The following is a 14,397-nucleotide window of genomic DNA, read 5'->3' as shown; positions in this document are numbered from 1 at the left end:
TTGGGTTTTTTTTTCCTCCCTAAAACGCTGCAGAGCCTGGTTGGCTTTTTTTCCTTTTTTTCCCTTCTTTCCTCAAAAGAAGGGAGTCTGCTGCCAGAACCCCTGGTGTCAGTGCAACAGAAATAACTCACATTTCCACCTGGCTCAGGCTTCCTCCAAGGATTTCTTCAAGATTTTGCTACAGAAATAAAAATCCCAGGTCAAGGCTGACTGGCAGTGAGACAATTAACCTGCAGCAGTGCTAATTATTATTTGTATTGTGGTAGCACTGAGGAAATCTGCACCACCTTGTATTTGACATTGAGCTACCTCCAGAGAGAGCTGAGGCATTAAAAACAGGAATGCACAAGAGTTTTTAAAGCCCTTGTCAGCTGAAGGTGTGTGTGCTGCTCCTGGTGAGAGTCAAACTGCTCTGACCAGCCTTTGTTCCTCCAAACTCCCATTCCCAGGGATTTGACAGCAGGTTTGATTTTATCCCTGAGGGAACTGCTCTGCTTTAGCACATTTCTGGTATTTCTGCTGAGGTTTTTTTCTCAGGCTCATGCACTCATGTGCAGGTTCTGGTTATTTGGGGGTTTGTCCTGTTCTTTATCTTTCTGGAGTGTTTTCCACCTGTCCTTCTGGGGAACTTTTTAAACTCAATTCTTCATTTTTCTGGAGCGTTTTCCACCTTTCCTTCCAGCTACTTCTGGGGGGTTTTTTAACTCAGTTTTTCATCTTTCTGGAGTGATTTCTACCTCTCCTTTCAGCTACTTCTGGGTTTTTTTTTTAAATCAGTATCTCATTTTTCTGGAGCCTTTTCCACCTCTTCTTCCAGCTACTTCTGGGGGGTTTTTTAAAGTCAGTTTTTAATCTTTCTAGAGTGTTTTCCACCTCTCTTTCCAGCTACTTCTGGGGTTTTTTTTTAAACTCAGCTGTTAATCTTTCTGGAGCGTTTTCCACCTCTCCTTCCAGCTACTTCTGGGGGTTTTTTTTAAACTCAGCTGTTAATCTTTCTGGAGCGTTTTCCACCTCTTCTTCCAGCTTCTTCTTTTTTTTTTTTTTTTTTTTTTTTTTTTTTTTTTTTTTTTTTAACTCAGTTTTTCATTTTTTCTGGAGTATTTTCTACCTCTCCTTCCAGCTACTTCTGGGGGGTTTTTAAACTCAGTTTTTCATCTTTCTGGAGTGTTTTCCACCTCTCCTTCCAGCTGCTTTTGGGAGGTTTTTTAAAGTCAGTTTTTTATCTTTCTGGAGTGTTTTCCACCCCTCCTTCCAACTACTTCGAGGGAACTTTTTAAACTCAGTGTTTCATTTTTCTGGAGCGGTTTCCAGCTCTCCTTCCAGCTACTTCTGGGAGGTTTTTAAACTCAGTTTTTCATCTTTCTGGAGTGTTTTCCACCTCTCCTTCCAGCTACTTCTGGGAGGTTTTTAAACGCAGTTTTTCATCTTTCTGGAGTGTTTTCCACCTCTCCATCCAGCTGCTCCTGGGGTTTTTCCCTCTGTTCTCTCTGGAGTGTTTTCCACACACGATCCTGCCTCGTGGATTTCTCTGCTCCCTTCGAGCATCTCCCTGCCCCACCTCCCCACCTCGCTCTGCCCCTCAGGTGAGGAATCCCTATTGGCACCACTCCCCACCTGGAATTGCCGGCCAGGAGACAGCAGAGCCACACTGGCAGGCTGGAGCTGAGCCTGACGCTGAGGATCCACCTGCCAGGTGAATCCCCACCTCCCCGGCAGGGCAGGGCAGGGCAGGAGGAGCTCCGTGGCTCCGCGCACCGCAGCAGGAGCTGCGCCAGCTGTGCCAGCTGTGCCATGGGCGCGGAGAGGGGCCGGCAGCTGGGCAGCCTGACCGTGTTCGGCAGGGAGGATTTCGAGGAGGACTGGCTGCGGGTGGCCAGCGGCGGCTTCGGCCACGTCTACCAGGTGAAGCACAGGAGGTGGAGGACGGTCTATGCGGTGAAGTGCTCCCCGTTCCTGCTGCAGGACTCCAGCAGCGACAGGTAACCCCCGGGGCTGGGTGATAAAACCCTGCGGGAAATCGGGGGGTACCCAAAGGGAGCGGGGGTTGCAGTTCTCAGTCTCAGCGGGTGTGCAAATAGGACAGGGCTCAACCCTCAGCTCAGCGCCTTAAAGCAGCCTGGTGGCTCTTTGGCAGCTTCCACTGGGCTGATGTGTATCAATCAAACGGAATTAACCACCCAAATTAACCAGGTTTAGAGATGTGGGGCAGAGGGTTCACAGCTGGTTTTGGTGCCCTGCTCCTGTAGCCTCCAGACATCTCTTTCCTGGCCGTGGTGCACCTGCAGCTCCTCTCTGCTCCTCACCTGCAGAGACACTTCTGGTGCCCTGCTTGTGTCTGGGGATGGAGCAGGGCCAGGTAATCACAGCCACTGCTGATAACACATCCAATACAGGCAGAGCTGATGGGAAAACAGCAGAGTTGATGGAGTTATTTAATTTAAAATTTTATTCCTTTCAATTTGGGAGGATCCTGCCTGGATAAAAATCTCACTCTTGTTACTGACAACAGCTGAGTTCAGGCTGAGCAGTGTCTGTCCTCAGTTTGCTCTGCAGGTATTACTTTTCCATTTTGTTCTCATTTAGGTGGGGAAAAAAAAGTCAAATAATCAGTTTTACTTCTGTGTCTTAACAATTGTTGTAAAATCCCTGAGGTTCCTCAACCTGTGGGTAGGTCTCACTGTGAGGAGCTTGCTAGAGGAAGTCTGAAGAAGATTTTGCTTGGCTGAACCATTTTTATCAATGAATGGCCTGGCCTAATTGCTGGCAGCTCAGCTCCATTCCCAGGCTGTGCTCTTTACAGGCACTTTGCTGCTTGGCTGCTCCCGGAGCGCCCCGGGCACCCCAAACCCGTTCAGCAGGTCAGGGGAGGTGGAACTCCGGAGAATTTGGAGAAACAGGTCTGCCAGAGCTGCAGGGAGGAGCAGACGTGCCTGGTGCCCCTGGGAGCAGAGTCACCGTGCCCAGGGATGGAGCTGCAGGAGCCGTGCTGCCCCTGGCACTGGGGAAACACCGGGAATTCCACGGGATCACAGTGCTGCGGGCGGGGAGGAGCCTTAAAGCTCGTTTCATTCCGTCCCTGCCATGGCCAGGGGCACCTTCCCTTTCCCAAGCTGGCCTTGGACACTCCCAGGGATGGGGCAGCCTCTGGGAATTCCATCCCAGCCCCTCACAGGGAAGGATCCCACCCCAGGATCCCACCCTGCCCTGCCTGTGGCAGCTCAGAGCCATCTCACCTGTGACAAGCACAGGCTCTGTCATCACTGCCCAGGATTGAAATAAGTGCCAGTTTTTCATCTCTTTCCTTTTGGCTGATTTTGCCCAAATAAACCTCAGCTGATTTTGAGGAGTCACAACAAGTTCCATGCCAGATTTTAGTCTGCAAAAGTGTGGCAGCATTATCATCAGCTCAAGGGGGGATTTGGGATGAATCTTTTAGGGGCAGGCAGTGCTCAGAAAGGCTGGGTGTCACTGAGTTACAGCAGAGTTTCTGAGCCAGTGAATCAACTGATAAAATTTATTTTCAATTCTCCAGGACCAGCATGAACTGTCTAATGGAGGAGGCGAGCAAGATGGAGAAAATCAAATTCCAGCACATTGTCACCATCTATGGGGTGTGCAACAACCCTCTGGGGATAGTGATGGAATATATGGCCAGGGGCTCCTTGGAGAGAATCCTCCCCACTCACAGGATGTCCTGGCAGCTGAAATTCAGGGTGATCCATGAGATGGGCTTGGCCATGAACTTCCTGCACAGCATGAGCCCCCCTCTGCTGCACCTGGACCTGAAGCCAGGGAACGTTCTCCTGGATGGGAACATGCACGTCAAGGTAAGGCCTCGCTGCTGGGTATGGCATTTCTCAGATAAGAGCCAGGTTATTTCTGCCAGACGAGTTCAGAATCCCAGGGAATCAGGTTCTTCAGGAACACTGCATGGGAGATTCACCTGTGGGGTGTTTAACAAGCAGCTGGTGAGCAAATTACATGGTGTTCTCAAGATCAGACAGGGAGTCTGGGCCAGCACTGGGAATTTAAGGCTCCAGCTGGACTCAGTGGCTGCAGGAACTTTCAAAGATATGTATATAAAGATAACTTTTATCAAGTTCCAGCTGCTCACACCTCCTCCTGTCCCCGATCCCCGAGGATGGGGGATGTCCAGGTGTGAGCATTTTGGGGCACTTTCCCTCTTTCTGCTTGCAGATCTCTGACTTTGGGCTGTCCAAGTGGATGGAGCAATCCAGCAGGATGCAGTACATCGAGAGCTCAGCCCTGAGGGGCACCCTGAGCTACATCCCCCCCGAGATGTTCCTGCAGAACAGCAAACCCCCGGGCATCAAATACGACGTGTACAGGTGAGGGCTGGCCCAGGGGTGTCCCCAGGCTCAGTTTGTTTAAATTCTGGTTTTCTGCCTTGTAGAACATAGGGAACACACTGGTGTGCCCTGATGGAGGTAGGGAGGGAGGGGATTCTGTGTGGATAATCATCATCCCAATCCTGCAGGCTGCATTGCCCCAGGTGCCATCACACCCTGCTCCTATAAAAACCAGTGAGATCAGAGCCCAGAACAGCCAGTGCTGCTGAGATCGAGTTTAGAACAATTCCAATATTGGCTTATCTGCCTCAGTGTTCATTCTGGTCAGGAACAGGCAGAGAAGAGATTTCAACTTGGCTTTTGTCCTTTTGGGCAAGGAGCTTTGCAGCATGAGCTCCATGTCCGTGCCTGGAAATTCCTCAGCTCCTTGGCATTTACAGCACAGAGAAACCCAAGGCAAGAGGGAAAGGAGGATTTGCACAGCCACAGGAACTTCCAGGGGCTCTAAACCCTAATGGGAATAAAGTGGGAAAAAGGCACTGAGAGCCTGACTTTGGCAGAAAAGCTCCAAGTCCCTCATACACTGCGCTGACCCTTTGCAGGGTGGTGACCCCACTCTTAGGGGAGATGTGAGGCAGAATTGTAAGGCCTGAGGGATGAAATCCCTCTGCTCTGGGGGATGAAATCCTGAAGAACTTCCTGATCTCCCACTTCTCAAGGAGGCAGAAGCAATCAGTGCAGTTAATGTCTGAGTGCTCACAGCCTCTCCCCTCCCGCAGCTTCGGGATCGTCATCTGGGAGGTCCTCATGCAGAAGAAACCCTACGCAGGTAAACACAACCCCTGCACCCATGGAACCTTTATTCCAGCCCTTTTCCCAGGGCAAACACCCAGAGGGTGCTGGCTTCTCCCATCCCCAGGGGCCAACATGATGGCCATCATCGTGAAGGTGGCGGCGGGGAAGAGGCCGGGGCTGGAGCTGGTCAGGGACGACTGGCCCGGGGAGTGCCACCAGATGCTCGACCTGATGAAGAGGTGCTGGGACCAGGACCCCAAGCAGAGGCCAAGCTTTGCAGGTGTGCATTAGCCACGGGCTGACAAGCAGGGGATGAGTTTGTGCCCAAGTTTGTGCCCGGTTTTGTGCCCAGGTTTCCCAGCTGCATCTCCGAGGTTTAGCAGCTCGGTGCCCTGTGCTGTAAGGGGAGGGAGGGAGGAAAAAATACAGCAGCACAGGCTTCATCCAGAAAGCAGAAGAAGCAATTTATTGCAGTAATAGACACATTTTTATAGACTGGTTTGCAGAACCAAGGATAGAATTAAGCTCATTGGTCCAAGGAAGGCACCATCTCTTGTAAACATGATTTTACCAAAATATCTCACACACTCTCCTGTCCACACCACCAAGTGTTAAACTCTGTTATTAACTCTTTCCCTTCTGTTTTCCTTTGAGTAGCTTGAGAAAACTCAAACTGCTTTTTTCCCTGGCTCTCAGCAGTACCCACAGCGCCCTTTTGCTGTCCCACATCCCTCCATCCCTCTTCCCTCCCCTCCCATGGGTCCTGCCTGGCTCTGGAGCCTGGCTCAGCTGAGCTGCTCTGCCCTGGCAGATATCCCTGTGGAGACAGACGTGCTGCTGGCTCTGATCCAGAGCCTGGTGCAGGACCCCGAGAACGAGCGCCTGGTCAGGAAGATGTCCCACAAACCACCCATCTCCAGGAGCCAGCAGGTGAGGAGAACCCTCTTGCAGAAACTAGAGATATTAAAAAAAAATATATATAAAATATGTTTTAGGCCCTGCTAGTCTAGCTAAGCCAGCAGTAGCTTGGAAGTTCCCATAAGAAAGGGTCAGAGGAATATCAGAATTTGAATATCAGAGTTATCAGAATCAGAGTTTGTTAACACAGCAACCTATTATTGGAGAGAAAAATAAGTTTGCACCTGCATAAACAATGAATCTGTCCCATGAGAATCAGTGAAGAAAATATGCAAACAATCCAAGAATAGAGAGATTTAATGGAAAGGTAAAACACCATTTAGCAGCAAGAAAACTACTAGCCAATTGGAATTCAACAAAAGGTCTGTAAAAACTGTATAAAAATGAGCTATGTGAATAAAGAATGGCCTTTCTGCATGAAAAAAACTAAGTCCCATCTGCTTATTATTGCAGCAGAACCCTGGGCCACTCAGGAAATTCCACTGGTTCAAGATCTTGCCAGATCTTGAGGCTTTCCCCTCCCAAAGGCAGCACCTTCACAGGTTGTGCCTCTGAAATTAATTTATGGGGATAAGAAACTTGCAAATTAATTAACAAATGCACTAAATGATAAATGGTCCAAGAGGAAAACTCTTTTCAGATTTATCATGGTGGCCTCAGTCACTAAAAGAAACTCAAGCAAACACAGAGTCCCAGGGTTCTGTTCATGGCACAAAACTGAGGATTTTAGTTTGAACAACCAAAAAAAAAAAAAAAGTTTTAAATCCCCATGTTTCTCTGGCTAAGAAAAAAAAAAAAAAAACAGGCTTCTGGGTAGTCACAATGTAATCCCAGCTACTGGAGTAATTATGCCTAGAAAACAGGGAGAGATAGGAGCTGGGAATTATTGGTATTTAGAGAGTTTTGTCAAGCTGTGCAAGGAACCAGAGGCCTGAAGAGATGGGGGGTCCCTAAACAACAAAGGAAATAATTTGGGGATGCTGCTGTGCAGCCAGGAAGCAGAATGTGTGTGTTTGGGAGCAAATGAGCACGAGGGAGAAAAGCTCATGGATATCCAGAGATCATCTTCAGGCTCCCCCATTCCTGCTGTGTCATGACTGGCTTAGCTGAGTTTTGGGTGCAAAAACAGGATTGGATTAAAAAAACCTCTCAAATGGTGGCAAAAAGCTGCAGAGCAGCAGCAAAGGACTTTGTGCAAACGTTACAGAATGCAAATAAACACTTTGTCTTATCCTTTTTCTTCCCTCTTTTTCTGAAAACAAGGGTGACAAAGAGGAGTTCGCCTTCCCCCGGGACACCCGGAGCGGGGGTAAGTAGGGGACTGGCTTTAGAATTAAAATTAAAGAAAGGAAGCTATAAAAGCTGTTTATTTTGTTGTAGAAGGATGTGGCTCATAAAATTTTTCATGTGGATGACATTTTAAGTTAAGGAAAATGAGGTATTCAGGAAATAGGTACTATGAGAGAGAGAGGCCAAATGTCCCAGTGCATGTGAAAGCCTCAGATGTGACTCAAGCTATGGCTCCATGGCCTTTTAAATTGTTTTAAATTTTAAAATTTATTTTAAAATTTAAATCTTAAATCCTGTCAAATTGTGCTCCAAGGAAGCAAGAAAGAGGGGGAAGTCTTTGCATAAAATAAAAATTTATTATTTATTTATTATTATTAATTTATTATTATTTATTACTTTGGGAAACAAAAATAGCAAAAGTGCAACAACTTAAATATGGGGAAAGTTCAAGGAGAAAGTACAAATCCTCAGCAAATTAGAGAAATTCTGGGGAAGGGTAAAGAATAAGGTTTATAAAGGCATTGTCCAAGGAGAAAAGTAAGAAAAAAACCTGAGTCACATAGACTAATAAGACGTCGAGTTTTAAGGAATTTCCCAAGAAAAATTCCAAGCAAGAATCTGGCACAAAGCAAAATTGACAAGTAATTCAGAATAAATTGACAGAGTAAAAAAAGATAATTTTAAATTAAACCATTAACTAGTAAAAACCACACTGCAACACTCTCCCTCCCTTCTGGGAGTTTGTCACTCCTTTCTCCCTGTTTTGTGTGTGCTCCTGACTCCAGGGAAGGACGAGCAGGAGGTTCCTGCCCCAGCTCTGTGCAGGGAGCCCGAGGAGCTGGGCAGGGAGCGGGAGAACGGCCTGACCCTGCTGCACCTGATGGTCCTGCAGGGCAACGTGGGCAAGGTGAGACCCTGAACGAGGAGTGGGGCTTTAGGTGGATCTTTAAAATGCTGTTTATTGTATTTAAATGATGCAGAAATTCACAGGTCGTGGGTGACAGGAGCTCAGCCCACAGCTTTTTTAGCCACAGCTGTGGGTTTGTCTGAAGCCAACTTTAGTTCTGGTTACAATGCATTATAATCTTTATATTGCAGAGCATTTTAAAGCAGGACAGCAAATTAATACTTTTACTATTACCTATAGCCTATCATACCTACTAACATTACCATATTCATGTTACTATATTTTAATCACAAATAGTTAGTATGTTACAGTTTGAGCTAGAAGTTGTTTTTCAGTTTTTCCACAGCGGAAAATTCTGAGATCTTTTCTCTGCTTGCAACATGGCATTTTTGTTTGCCGGTGAAAATCTTTTTGCTCTTGTTTGAGGTGGATTTATCCTTTGCTCAGAGTCACAAAAACCCTACTCACTATTCCTACTCATTTACCCGTTGCCTTCTAGCCACCCAGCAAGACTGGCTCACCAATTTATTTTCTTTATATCACAACTTGTTATAGTTTCTATTTATTTTCACAAATGCCGCATTCAATTGCCCGGCAAGGACGGATCTGTGAATTTGTCAGCTCTGGGATTTGCAGATTTCCCACATCAGGCGTAATGCACCTTGTCCTGTCACCTCCTGGTCACAGGAAATATTTCCCCTTTTTAAATGGAAGTTGTTAAGCATGAGCGCTAAGAAAATGGAGTTATATGATGACAAGTCCTTTTCCAAGCCTCCAGAATGTTTAGGCTTGGTGCTTTCCTACTGAATTTATTTTCACAAACGCCGCATTCAGAGATTGCTGTGTTGTGTGAGACCTTCCTGCCCCTCTGTCCCCCCAAGGTGCGCTCGCTGCTAGGCCGCAGGGCCGGCGTCAACAGCGCGGCGGGCGGCGGCTGCACCCCGCTGCTGGTGGCCGTGCAGCGCCGGCTCCCCGACATCTGCGGGCTGCTGCTGGAGCACGGCGCGCTGGCCAACGCGGCCGACGAGGACGGCTGGAGCCCGCTGCACTTCGCGGCCCAGCACGGCGACGACCGCACGGTGCGGCTGCTGCTGGACCACCAGGCCCGGGTGAACGCGCAGGAGCGCGACGGGTGGACGCCGCTGCACCTGGCGGCGCAGAACGACTTTGAGAACGTGGCCAGGGTGCTGCTGTCCCGCCAGGCCGACCCCAACGTGCAGGAGGTGGACGGTAAGACAGCCCTGCACGTGGCTGCCTGCTTCGGGCACGTGGGCCTGGTCAAGCTGCTGGCCAGCCAGGGAGCCGACCTGGAGAGGAAGCAGAAGAACCTGAGGACGCCGCTGCACGTGGCTGTGGAGAGGGGCAAGTTCAGGGTGGTGCAGTACCTGCTGAAGAACGGGATCTCCGTCAACAGCCTGGACCAGAACCTCTACAGCGCCCTGCACCTGGCCGTGGTCAGGGGCAAGTACCTGATCTGCGAGAAACTCATCAAGTACGGCGCCAACGTGGAGCTGAGGACGGACAAAGGCTGGACCCCGCTGCACCTGGCCTCCTTCAAGGGGCACCTGGAGATCATCCGGCTGCTGAAGGGCAGCCGCGCCCGGCTGGACGCCAAGGGCAGCATGGACTGGACGCCGCTGCACCTGGCCACGCGCTACGGGGACGAGCCGGTGGTCAGCGAGCTGCTGCGCTGCGGCGCCGACCCCAACGCGGCCGAGAGGTCCCTCTGGGCCCCGCTGCACTTCGCCGTGCTCAGGGGCTCCTTCCTCAGCGTCATCCGCCTCCTGCAGGGCCAGGCCGACGTCAACGCCAGGAACAAGGTGGGCTGGACGCCGCTGCACCTGGCCGTGCTCAAGGGCAACATGGCCATCATCAAGACGCTGCTGAAGGCGGGAGCGCTGCTGGACGTGGAGGACATCACGGGCTGCACGGCCCTGCAGCTGGCGGTGAGGCACCAGCGGGACAGCGTCATTGCCCTGCTCCAGGGCAAGGAGGCCTCGGGGGGCAAGGCTGGCAACAGGGCCCTGAACGAAGCCACGCTGCCCAGGCTCGGCCCGGCAAGGACGGATCTGTGAATTTGTCAGCTCTGGGATTTGCAGATTTCCCACATCAGGCGTAACGCACCTTGTCCTGTCACCTCCTGGTTACAGGAAATATTTCCCCTTTCTAAATGGAAGTTGTTAAGCATGAGCACGAAGAGAGGGAAAGAAAATGGAGTTACATGATGACAAGTTCTTTTCCAAGCCTCCAGAATGTTTTGGCTTGGTGCTTTCCTACTGAATCCTTCCTGAGCAGGGATTTATGCAGCCCCCTGTTCCTGCAGGCAGTGCTGAAGCTGTGCACAGCACACACACGTCTTCCACAGCTTTTATTGCTTTTATTCCATGTTTCCCTACAGAGAAAATTGGTGTAAAATGGCCCTGGTACAGGTGGGAATTGAATCGTGAGATTCTCACCTGCTGCTGGCACAGCAATGTGTCAGATTTCCTGACATCTCCTTTCTGTAACAAGAATTAAATAAAGCAAGGCAGGAAGGAAAAATCACTGGTAGAGAGCATTGAAATGGATGCAGCACAGGGAACAGAAAATCCAGAATAATCACACACGAGATCTGGCTGCTCACAGGTCAGGGTTTGAGTCGTGTCTCTGGGGGGGAAATAATCCTGGTTTCTTTCAGGAAGATGTCCCAGAACTTGAGCACTGCTGTGAAAAACCTGGTGGTGGTGGATTTGCTCTGCTGTGACTCCTGAGGGTCCCCAAACCTGCCTGCTGTGACTTGTCACAGCCTTGAGCTGGGAAGAGGCTGAAATAAAAACAAACAACCCCAGCTCTGCAGGGGAGCTGCTGTTGCCTGATAATGTGAGATTAAACGGGTTAAAAGGAGAGGTTAAAAAGCCCAAACTCTACTAATTTTGTTTTCATTTTATATTAACCTAAAGTATTGATGTGTGTTGTATTCAAACCCAGTTTTTCACGATGCTTTGGCAGCAAAGCCTTTAGATATCATTTAAAATAAATTGTAATGAAATGATTCATTTTTAACATTTGTCATTGGTGAAGTGGGGAGCTGGGCAGGTTATGAAATGGAATGCTGGTGACATTTTGGGTTGCAGGGAGTGTAAAAAATTGACTTTTTTATTGCAACCACAAAAAAAGCTTGGCATTTACCTTCTCCTGATATTCCCTGATTTTGTCCAGGAGGAAAGGCCTGGCTGGAAGGAATTCTTGGGATTCTCAGACCTTCCTGTGCAGCTCCTTCCCTCAGCTTCAGCTGTATTGATTCAGCAAATGTCTCCCCTGCTCGGTGTCATTTGAAATATTTACCCAGAAAAAAAGAAATCCAACTGGCACAGAATAACAAAACTCAGCTCGTGTGTCATGGAATGTTCTCTACAAGAGCTTAATTAAATTTATAATGAAAATAACAGGGGATTAAGAAGAACACGAGGGAAATACATTGCTCTTGCAGAGCATTCCAGAGGTGATAGAAGCAATTTGCAGAGAAAATTACCTGTTTGCTGCTCAGTTTCTATAGAAATTAAATGAGTCTTTACAAACTCTGCAAAAGTGCATTCCAGCCTCCGCTTTGTGACTGTGCAACTTGCAGCTTATTTCTAAAATTATTCGTAGATCTCCATCCCCCCACTTTTTTTTTTTTTTTTTCCTTTCCCCTTTTTCAACTCCATTTCAGTCTTTTGTCCCTGCTGATAAATCTGCTGCTGATTATCTCATGCTCTCACCCAAAGTTCACAGCCAAGGCAGCTCCTGGCAGGGCATGGCAGTAGCAGCAGGGCAGAAACCTCCTCAACATCTCCTTTAGATTCAAAAAGATCAAAACTGCTCACCTTCATGCCTCAAAAATTATATTTTGAAGGTGCCCAGAGCTGCCTGGGTGCTGATTTTGCCAGGGAATTCTGTGAAATTCTGGAGTGCTGCCCTGCAGACATCCTGAACCACAGGGACATTTTCAATTGCTCCTCAGAGGATCCCAGGATGGTTTGGGTTGGTTAAGATGGAAAAGCAAAGGGGGGAAATTTAAGCTGATTTTGTTCCACCCCTGATCCCTGCTGGAGTCACCCTGAGCTCAGTAAATCCTGGGATGCCATTTGTGCTGCCTGCATTCCCTCTCCATCATTTCTGCCCAGGACACCCGTGGGGAAATGGATGTGACTTCCAAGACCCCGTGTTCTCCACAAAGAGCACACAAAGAAACTCAGAGTGAATAAATCAGCACAAGCAGGGATGGTTTCACGAGGGGTGAAAGCTGCAGTTGATTCCTAAGTGCTCTCCCAGTGCTGCATCTGACTGTAATATAAATTTTCTGATGAGAAATTCGTTTGAAGGGGAGATGCTCGTTGTGATGAAAACGTGGACGTTTCAGTGAGAAGTTGTGGCTCTTCTGTGAGGGAATGCTCAGAGGAAAATGTTTGGGAATGAAGTTGGTTAAATCCACGTTTTGCATTGCTCCTGCTTCCCAGAGACTGTGACTTGTTTGTTTGGCAGTGCTGCAATTATGCAGATACGGGATTAAATTAAAATTAAAATAATGCTGCGTTTTAGAGGAAAAGAGATCTGCATAAATACAGCTAGTGGGGGGGGGGGGGGGGAAACCATATTTTTAGCAGAAATGCTTGTTTTTTTCCATAGCCCCTTAGGTGTGGAAAATCAAGATGTTTCTGACAGCAATGATGTGAATGTAGGAGGCTGTGATTTTAATGTAAGAAGGAATAGTGAATTCTCAGTGTTTCTTTTTCTTGCAAGGAGGTGGTTGGAGGCTCTGAGCTGTGGCAGACGTCAGTGTGAGACGTGCCTGGCTCTGCTCAGCCTTCCCATGGCCTGGCAGAATTCCTCCTGCTCCCTCCCCTGTGCTCTCCTCACCCCCAGGGAGGGCTTTGGGCCCCTTCCTTTGCAATAAACCACATTATCAAATCAAAAAAGCAGCTCCATCAGTGCAGGTGTGAGCTCCACTTCCATTAGGATAATGGGAAAAGGGGAAAATTTCCCTGACTGGGAATCAAGGAGCACTTGCTGTTTCCTCCTAGCAGGAATCTCATCCCCAGCAAGTTCAACATCTTTTGATCAGCTGCTGCTTCCCTCTCCTCTGGCTCAGAGCACAGCAGGGAACTCTTCTCTTGTGCAATTTGCTGCTGGCCTCGTTCTCTTATTTGGAAAAAAAAAAAAAAAAAAAAAAAGCCCCACAAAGCCAAGCCCAAAAGTGATTGTTTTTAAAGCCTGAGGTTCTGGCAGTGAGAGGAGAGTTCAGCTCTGTGGGGACAGTTTGGGGAGGAGATACCACAATTCAGGCTCCCATTTTGGCAATTCAGCGCTCCTCACACCCCCTGTGGCTTTGAGAAAAATCTTTTGTACCCCAGCAAACCCAGGGAAATATTTATATCCGTCCTGCAAGAACAACAGGGCACCTCAGAGGTTCAGAGCCATAAATCTGCTGCCCAGCCTGGGGTTGGGGGTCATGGCACCATGGAATCTGTGAGTCTAAAGAGCTCATGTTGTGGCAACGAGGAACAGAAAACCACCCCTGGAACATCCCTGCTCTGAATTTCCCTTAAAAAAAATATATCAGGTGCAGAGATCACCTCCAAATCATGCAGGAGAAAAGCCAGAGAACACAACTGAACTTCCCATCCTGGAGGGAATTTCTTCTTCTGAATAAAAATAAAAATAAATAAATAATCCTCAGCAGCTTTGCTGGTTAGAAAATATCCCATTAAAGCCTCTGAGTCCATCTGGAGCAATTACAGAGAGGAGCATCAGGCCAGGGTCAGCAATCAGGAGGTGCAGTAATGAGCTGCAATAAAGCTAAAATCAGCCTTTGTTTGCTACTGTGCTACCAGGCCATCACTTTGGAAATAAAAAGGAAACATTACAGACACTGAGAAAATTCAGTTTTGGCAGAATTGAGGTTTGGGGCATTCCTGGCCTGGTTCCATGGCACTTTCACTGCTCTTCAGCACCTCAGCAAGGCAGAGCAATGTTCTTATCACCAGCAAGATTTTATTGCTGCTCTTTGGGCAAACCCTTAATATCTGCTCCAAGCAGGGGGAAAAAAAATAAAAAATCCTTACAAGGCATTCAGGGAATTAATTTTCTCGCCTCAGAAAAGACTGAAAAGGTTTTGCTGAGGCTGCCTTGCCTTTATTTGGTTTCAGTCTTTGTTTG

At 48.3% G+C, this 14,397-nt stretch overlaps 1 protein-coding gene across 1 annotated transcript; it reads left to right on the top strand.

Moving 5' to 3' along the window:
* Nucleotides 1-1,791: 1,791 nt before the first annotated feature.
* On the top strand, nt 1,792-11,244 carry ANKK1 (ankyrin repeat and kinase domain containing 1). Its single transcript, XM_056509644.1, has 9 exons — nt 1,792-1,979; nt 3,533-3,827; nt 4,198-4,349; nt 5,090-5,139; nt 5,230-5,385; nt 5,917-6,035; nt 7,287-7,332; nt 8,099-8,220; nt 9,102-11,244. The coding sequence occupies exons 1-9, from the start codon at nt 1,792-1,794 to the stop codon at nt 10,293-10,295; spliced, it is 2,322 nt and encodes a 773-aa protein (XP_056365619.1). The 3' UTR covers nt 10,296-11,244.
* Nucleotides 11,245-14,397: the final 3,153 nt, after the last annotated feature.

This window comes from Oenanthe melanoleuca, chromosome 24 (assembly GCF_029582105.1).
Source record: "Oenanthe melanoleuca isolate GR-GAL-2019-014 chromosome 24, OMel1.0, whole genome shotgun sequence".
Lineage (NCBI taxonomy): Eukaryota > Metazoa > Chordata > Aves > Passeriformes > Muscicapidae > Oenanthe > Oenanthe melanoleuca.
This window is presented reverse-complemented; position numbering and strand designations above follow the sequence as displayed.

Bases quoted from the DNA above. Each gene is read 5' to 3' on its own strand.
- ANKK1 (XM_056509644.1), top strand. From the start codon at position 1,792: ATGGGCGCGGAGAGGGGCCGGCAGCTGGGCAGCCTGACCGTGTTCGGC. The intron at 1,980-3,532 runs GTAACCCCCGGG...TCAATTCTCCAG, and splicing joins CAGGACTCCAGCAGCGACAG to GACCAGCATGAACTGTCTAA. The intron at 8,221-9,101 runs GTGAGACCCTGA...TGTCCCCCCAAG, and splicing joins TGCAGGGCAACGTGGGCAAG to GTGCGCTCGCTGCTAGGCCG.